At 43.3% G+C, this 8,253-nt stretch overlaps 1 protein-coding gene across 1 annotated transcript in view; it reads right to left on the bottom strand.

Annotated features, from left to right (window-relative positions):
• Positions 1 to 7,832: 7,832 nt before the first annotated feature.
• HOXA11 (homeobox A11) overlaps positions 7,833 to 8,253 on the bottom strand; it is a 2,313-nt gene continuing 1,892 nt past the window's right edge. The window contains exon 2 of the mRNA XM_005421735.2: positions 7,833 to 8,082. Within this exon, the coding sequence (XP_005421792.1) occupies positions 7,850 to 8,082 (233 nt within the window). The 3' untranslated portion in view covers positions 7,833 to 7,849. The remainder of the gene's footprint in view (positions 8,083 to 8,253) is intronic.

Below are 8,253 nucleotides of genomic sequence, written 5' to 3'. Positions count from 1 at the left end.
GGCCCCGCCGGGCCCCGGGCGGCCGTGGCCGGGAGGGCACCGGCGGCGGTGCTGGGGCCGCTGCCTGCGGGGAGGGGTGGTGCCGGAGCAGGCGCGGCGCCCCGAATGCCCCGGCCCCTACCCTCGGCCTTCGAAACCCCCAGGGAGCTCTTCTTCCCCCTCGCCCCACGGATCTGTCAAGCCCCACGTGGTCTTGTCCCGCAATATTTGCCTGCCACGGGGAAAAGCTTTTTTTCCACAGCGTGACATTCCCCTGGAGGAATCCCTCCTTGCGGCAGGAGGGCAGTGTCCCTTCCCGCGGGGGCCTCCCCAGCCTCCCTCCCCGCCCCCGGAAAGCACCAGGGCAGGCAGGGGATGCTACAACTTTGAAACACCCATAAAATCTCTGTGGAAAGGCGCCTGATTTTTCCAGCGTGGTGGGGCGAGCATCACATCGCGGTTTCCTTCTGACCGACCCGTGGGATGCGGTGACAGGGGTAGATCTCCCAGCCTATAGAAGCCCTTCGAGGTTTTTTTCCTTCCCGCATTTCCTCCTGTAACATTGTTTGTGATTTCCCAGCCCGACTAACTTCGGATGTGTTAATGTGCGATGGACGAACCCTTATCAGATTCCTATGAGGGCCATATCATTACTAACAAAATTAATACCACATAAGGAACTGGTTTATTGGCTGGTATACAGGAAGGCTATTATCAATAGGCTTAGCTTCATAAATACAGATCTAAATAAAAAGAAACGTGAGCCCCAGCGCCGCCTTCCAAATACATTTCTCTACACAAGTCAGGTATAAAAATTACTCTGGGGAAGTCCGCTCTTGCGGTATGTTTATTTTGCATTTGCCAAATTAAATAGAAACGGATTGCAAATCTAAAAGCCATACGGAACCGAGGAGAAACGCTTGAAATCATTCCAAAGCTGTTTTTAAAATAAGCAGCTCCCTTTTAAAAATTGGATTAAAGTGAAGGAAAGTATTATAAAAAGTACGCTGCAATCCTCGTCAGCCGAAATGACTGGGAGTGCATCGATGAGACGCGAGTTGGCTTCTCCTCCCTCTGCGATCTAATGCAGGGGAATCAGACAAAAGGCACAGAGGCCGGTGAGGATTTTTGAAGGTGTTCTTTAGCCTCCCCGTTTAGTCAGGTCCCGCGGGAGCTGCCGTGGGCTGTTGTGTTGACCGCAGTAAACGGAGCCGGTTTGATGGTCAAGGCACCGACCCCGTCTAGATCATGAACTCAGCTCGGCGCTGCATTATCTCCGCTTTCTTTAATCGCTAACAAGGCCAAGGCAAATAGTAACCAGCATCATCAAACCCAGCGAAGTAAAACTAATAATGTTCACTTGATTCGTAACTATAAAAGATAATGGTCAATTCTGACTAAACTGAGCTAATTTGGCATGAGCTGAGTGCAGCTACTGCGTTACCAGCGCTTAACAATGTGTCCCTTGGAACTTAACCCCTATTTAAAAGAAATTTTAAAGAATATTGTGGACGCCAGGGGACGAGAATTACTTTCTTTTTAATTCTACTTCTGTAAGTAAAGCTATCCGAGGGTCTATAAAACCGAGCAAATAAAATTCTGATAAATATCAAAGCCAGCGAGAAGGTGTTTTCTTGGAGAATCTAAATTCATGGCGTACATAGACAATACTATCAAAATAAAATTTTATTGATCTAAGAAAAATATAATAGATGCATTAATAGCGTCGTTAAGCCGTTTTATTGGTTGAACTAAAATTAAAAACAAAAAGGGAATAAATAAAAACCGACAGCTCAGCCTAAGCAAACTCTGACTGGAAATCTCAAAACGTATCGTGTTAAACCGTGATTTATCTTTTTATTATTGGCCCGTATAACCCAAAAGATCAGCGCTGTTAATCCAGAGACGCATTTTGCGAGCTAATTAAAATATGCTTTTATTTGTAGACATGGGCAAGCTGCAATTTGTGAAAACGTAAACGGCCTTGCAGTCTGTGCGGGAGTGCATGCGCCGCCTATCTGAGAATACAGCCGTGGACTACATTTTATACAGCTCCAAAAATTAATGCGATCAGACTATAGTTATTTAATATTGGAACTGTCAGCTCACTGGAACGTGTGTGTGTGCCAGATTCCTCTTTTTTCTTTTTTGCTTGTTTTTTTTTTTCTGGATTTGCTCCAAAGAAGGCGGATTTCAGACAGGAGGTTTAGGAACAGCGTCTGTGCCAAGTTAGGTGACAAATGACGGCCCCACTAATTTTATCTTTACTAGAAATTCTTTCACGCTGGTGGTGCTGCTGGGGAGGTTGGCTTGTTTTGGCGGATTATCTCGTTAAAAATTAGGCTGCGATATAATTTTATTCCAGCCATCCGGAGGCTTGCTCGCCTAACTATGTTTTATATTATACATGTATCGTTTTACTTATTTGGATTAGGAACATATTTTGCAAGTAATTCTGACGAGTTTCAAATGCTAGTGTGCGGCAGGACAAAATACACCCAAACCAATTCATTAGGGCTTTATTTCCTCGCCGTTTTCCGGCACTGACGAGAACAACGGGGCTTTCTATTGTCCAGAGAGCCCCAAACACCATGCAGAAGCAACAACGGTATCGGGTTATAGATGTGTGGGGAAAATATTGCATGCCCAAGTCTGTCTTTTAAGTGTACCCCTTCTATTGCCAGAGATGAGCCGCACAGCTCTATTAAGCATTTGAAACTGTAGCCTTTCTCCCTTTTTTGTAGCTGTCTTCCCTTTAAAGAAGATCTGAATGCATATACAATTTTTTTTTTTTGGTTGTGGTATAGCTTGGCTGTCAGACACACACGTTGGCCAGAAGTTTCGATTTCAGAGCATTTAATGAAAAGATTGTGACCCAAACAAAAAAAAATATATAGACAACAAAACACAAACCCAATGAGCTTATGAAAAAGCCTCCCAGGGGTTTGGATGTGGTATGTGAGCTGAAGTTGAGTACACGATTAATTAAACACAGTGCAGACACTGAGCTGGCTTCCCCTCTTCCCTCTAAAACATGCAAACCCAAATAATGTGAAATAATAAACAGTTATTGTAAGAAACAAGCTTGTTTTTTTTAAATATTATCCTATGACCGCGGCCGTCAGTAAACAATTCGTAACCAGAGGGCGCTTTAACTGCTGCTGGGGTCCCTTTGATTTATTCAGCCAAGTATTGAATGGGACAGGGAAACAACAAGGGGAAAAATAAATATTTGATCAAATATGCAGAGTTTAACTTGACTGGTGTAAAATGAAATGTTGCAAAGGGACCCTCAAATCTCCCTGCTTCTCACGTGGCTTCTTGCGTCCTGGCATTGCTGAGGGAAGTCAAAAGGGATCAACATCCCCGAGCTTTTAATGGAGCATCTTTGATGAAATCGATAGGTTCCAATAATCATCTGAAACTGCTCTCTGTCGACTGAGCATGTGCTTTTAACTACACTTGCAACTGTCCCCTGGAAGCACAATTTAAAAAATATTGCAGGCAACAGGCATTATATGCATAGAAGATAAAGGATAAAATAATATTTTTGGTTTTTTCGGACAGATATTTTAAACTCTGCTCTAAGAAACACGTGTATTAAAGTATGTAGCCAAACCAGTATCTTCTCCATATAATACCACCTTCCCGCCAACCCTTCTCAAATGGAGACATAAGAAAAACATGTGAAAATTTTATGGGCATGAAAAGTAACCTGGAGTTAGGGGTACTCGTAGAGAGGATAGAGTTTCAAAGCTACAATCCAGAGCAGCCCTGAGTACATGAGAATGAGTGACTATTGTTTGTTTACAGCACATGTGCTGATTAAGAAAGAAAGAAAGAAAGAAAGAAAGAAAGAAAGAAAGAAAGAAAGAAAGAAAGAAAGAAAGAAAGAAAGAAAATCGAAATCCAAATCTGGTCTTGCACGAACATTGACTTAATATGCAATCACATAAACAGTTTTTAGCATAAGTATGTCAAAAGTTGTTTACCACAATCTGTGTCCAGCTGCAAGGAAGCAGACTACCCTTTAAAGTTACCAAACGACCCTAACTAAACTATAGTTCAAGACTAATAAGATCGTCAGAATTGTCTGTCATTTGCAGACTGTGTTGCCATAGATCTATTTGATTGAAGACACCTACTGTTCCACACATAAATGTCAAGTTTCATAATATTTCCAATGCTACACTCTTTTTTTTTCTTTTTTTTTTTCTTTTTAATAAGTGGAAGAAAGCTACAAGTTACTCTGAAAAAATATTTCCAGATAACGTGGATTTTCCACGCGGCTGGCCAAAACTAAGAGAAAATAAAAGGTCAACTGCAGCTTAGAAAGTCCCTTCTATATTATTTCACATCCTAATCACCAACTTTTTGCATCCTTTCCCCTCCCTACAGTTCTGTTCCGCGGTGCTCAGCGGTCAGGGCAAGGGCCACCCCACATGGCAGGGTACCATTCCGGTCACCGCACACTCCTCGCCGCTCTCCATGCCGGATAGATGTATAAAACACTTACCTTCGCGCATTTCCTAACCCAAAGCCCAGAGGCTTTAACTCCACCGAGAAGCCCCAGCGTCTCCCCCCTCCCCCGGCATCCCGAGCGGCTTTTTGTACAGTGGAGCCCGGTAAGTGCAATAATTACCCGTGTGGCTCCAGGGATGCAAAGTGAACAAAGGCCAAGATTTTCTTTTTTTTTTTTTTTTCCCTTTGCAGGGCTGCTCCCCTTGCCCCGGGCGGCTTTGACATTGATCTGAAGAGGGGGGACGGGGAGTCGGCGCCGGACAGCAATGGTGCCTCCCCTCCCGGTGTAAAAGCCTCTGGGCGAACCTCGGCTGCCTTTAGAGCGATGCGTTTGGTACAGGCGAGCGGACGAGTCACGGGCAGTTTTTATGGCCGCAATGTCACAGCAACACAGAGGATGCGATTTTATTGGGCTAGGAAATCCGAACCCCGACCACAGAAACTCCATGTTTTTACTGTCTCTAGGATTGGCTCTGAATACCAGTTAATTTTCAACCAGGAAAGGAAGCTTGCAGGCTTAACTTTCATTGCCATTCAGCTCTCCATCCGTCCCTCTACTCCTCTCTCACCGTCTGCCCATCCATCTGTCTGTCTCCTTTTAACTGGCATTTCCCCTTGCATACAAGACAAACAAACAAACAAAGTCCCCTCTTTTCCCCCTCACTTTTCAACATTCCCTTTGGGTAAACGTTGGCTGGCTGGGTGGCTGTGGTCAACAAAGGCCCAAAGTCAGTAAGTCCTTCACCTCAAGGTTATGGGTGATGTCCAAGCAATACAGAAGTTCAAAGCCAGTAAACAATGCAAAAACAGAATCCACTTTCTTCTCCTGGTTAGGATTAGGGTCAACATTAAAGATTCAAATACTCTACTCAAAACACATTCCTATCTCAGCTATTGTTTGGTGTTTGGGGTTTTCTCCCCCCTGCCCTCTCCAACTTTCTCCCTCCAGCCCTCCTCCCCCCGCTGCCCGCCTCAGTCCACCCCCTCCCTGCCTTGGAGATCAAGGACAATTTCAAACAGTCCATTTCCACCACACTGCCATGCCGATTCTTTTCCCCAAAGACAACAATTTTCTTAGTGCTCTCAAATTCTGGCCACATCCATCAGCTGGCTTGAAACTTCCCTTTGGTGCCAGCTTATAAAACGTGTCCCAAAATGCTACCGGCAGGCATTTCTCCTGGACAAATGTGGTGGGGAGCAAACAGCAATGGCACATCCAAGCCTGGAGCACAGGACCTTGCCCCGCAAGTGCTGGCAGGAGAAGGAGAAGGCCTAACACGTAGCGAGCTATGTACACACTTAATTTTCCTTTTCCTGTGACCCGCTGGAGGTACGCTCAAACAAACCTAGGTTCACTTGTTAACTCCGGAGTAGAAGATTTAACAATGAAGTTCACGAAAGAAGAGTAATTCGCCCCAAATGGCTGAAGAAGGTCACGAGGAATTTCGGGTCCCAGAGTTACATCGGATAAAAGAACATGCAGTAACGTAACACCAGAGTAAAAATATAAAGTTTCCTTTTTTTTTTAAATTTTATTTTCTTTGTGCACCGTTCCACTGTATACATGCAACCAAATACTTGCGCATATTAAAAGAAAACTGTATATACATATAGATGATACATATTGAAAACAGTGACGTCATATAAAGATATTGCATTTTGTGAATTGTGACAAAGAAATTGCATCCATTTGGTAAAATTTATTAGTCAAAAACATTCTTATCACCACTTTGTTGCACATGTAAAGAAATCCCACACCCTTTAGCCCCAAAGGAACAATTAAAAAAAACCAAAAAAAGAAACACCACTGAAAAAAAACCAACCAGGGGAAAAAAAAAGGGCATTCGAACAAAATAGGTCATGGGTTCTTTTTTTTTTTTTTTTTATTATTTACAAGTCTTGTAAAACACCATTCCTGTATGAAATATACATTCAGATATTCTCGACAGCAAATTACCTCAACGATAGAACACGGTATCCTTTGTAAACTGATATAGAATTTTAAATATTTTCCTTTCTTTTCCTCTTTTTTTTTTTTTTTTTAATTGCATTTTTTCACGCTTTGGTTCCTGCAGGGAAATATATATATTTATAGATATTTAAAATAAGTTCAAACAACTCTCCATTCTTTGCATACGTCGACTGGGCGACAAAGTAGAGCTCATGACATTTAAAGTAGACAACAACAAAATTACCATATTTACATTGTTTGGCTTCTGTTTAAACTCCTCACTAGTCACCTTTAAAAGAACATGCAATAGAGTTATTTTAATCATCCAATGTTAGTGCATTGCACAACTCCAAGTTTCAATTAAGTGTTGTGTGGTATTTGCTAAACTGTCGTTCTCCACAGGTATTTCCTGAAGAAAGTTTGTGAGCCAGAAGCCAGAAGGTTCGTTTCCTTTAAGGAGTTGTTTCTTTTAAAACGATGAAATTCACACTTTTTTGCCGATTTATTTTTAGTATTTGTATATGATTTGTCTTCAAAAAGATGGCAACGCATAGTCTGTGGTCATAAATAAAACAAGAGCTAATTAATTTTTTCTAATTTTATTTTTAGTGATTGTTTCTTTACGACATATGGCGAATTTATACCTGATTTTTAAAAGTAAATAATTAATTTTTTCATTTCGGTCTTTTTTCCCCTCGCCCCCATCCCATCCCACACCCCCAAAGGAAACACTACTATAACCATCACTACATCCATATTACAACTACTCGCGGTTGGCCCCAGGAAGGTGTGGACATGACATCCCCCCCTTTCTTTAGTTCTGCATGTGTGTGTGTGTGCGTGTGTCCGTGTGTGTGTGTCCGTCCTTCAAATCTTATTTCAAACCCATGAGCAATGGAACGCTGCCACAGATATTTTCCTAAGGAAGAACAAAAGATTATTTCTCAGAGTTTATATTCTGCAGTGGTCCTGGTTGGGTGAGCCCGACCTGGCAATCTCCAGACAGATGTTCCACAGCAGCACAGGGGCGAGAAAGGGCCGAGGATGGGCGAGTCCGGGGATGGAGAAGGACCGTCCCCGCCCGTGCCTGCCGAAAGCGGTGGCAGGGTGAGCCGCAGTGCCTGGAAAGGTAAGAGGTATGGATTTTGCACTCAGAGGTGACGTGCACGTTTAGAAATGGATCCCATGTGTGTCAAAATCAAATCGATTCCAGTTGATATGTAAATACATATATAAAAAATCATCATTGCAGTTCCAGAGAAGGTTTACGTGTGTGTAAAACCTTAGATTCTTCTAGTCCCGTCAGATACACACCTCCTTCCTCCACGTAACCCCGTGGCTTGACCTTGTCAAGGGCGAAATCTGAATTTAATCTCGTCTTGAAAAACGCTATGAGTTTTAAAGTAGTGGATTAGCTGAGTAATATTGTAATCGGTCCCTGTTAATTTTTTTTTCTTTCATTCTTCTGTTCTGAAACCATATTTTGACTTGACGGTCGGTCAGATTGAGCATTCGGGAGAGCTGGAGGCGTTTCTCTTTGTTTATGTAGACACTGAAGAAGAATTCCCTTTCTAACTCTCTAATCTGGTATTTGGTGTATGGGCATCTCTTTTTACGCGTACGTTGTCCACCTGTGGAGCGAAAAAAGGCAGAAACATTTGAGACCCGGCGGTGGCCGGCGGCGGGGGCTGAGGAGGGACGGGGGTACTCTCAGGGAAAGCACTTTAACGTGGAAAAGACGCGTTTTGCCCGCTCCGGGGTCGGAGTTGGTGGCTCTGGGGCTTGGCGCCAGCCCTCCGCCT

The sequence above is a fragment of the Geospiza fortis genome, unplaced genomic scaffold, assembly GCF_000277835.1.
Source record: "Geospiza fortis unplaced genomic scaffold, GeoFor_1.0 scaffold95, whole genome shotgun sequence".
Classification (NCBI taxonomy): Eukaryota; Metazoa; Chordata; class Aves; order Passeriformes; family Thraupidae; genus Geospiza; species Geospiza fortis.
The sequence above is the reverse complement of the archived record's forward strand: the minus strand, read 5'-3'. Positions and strand labels throughout refer to the sequence as shown.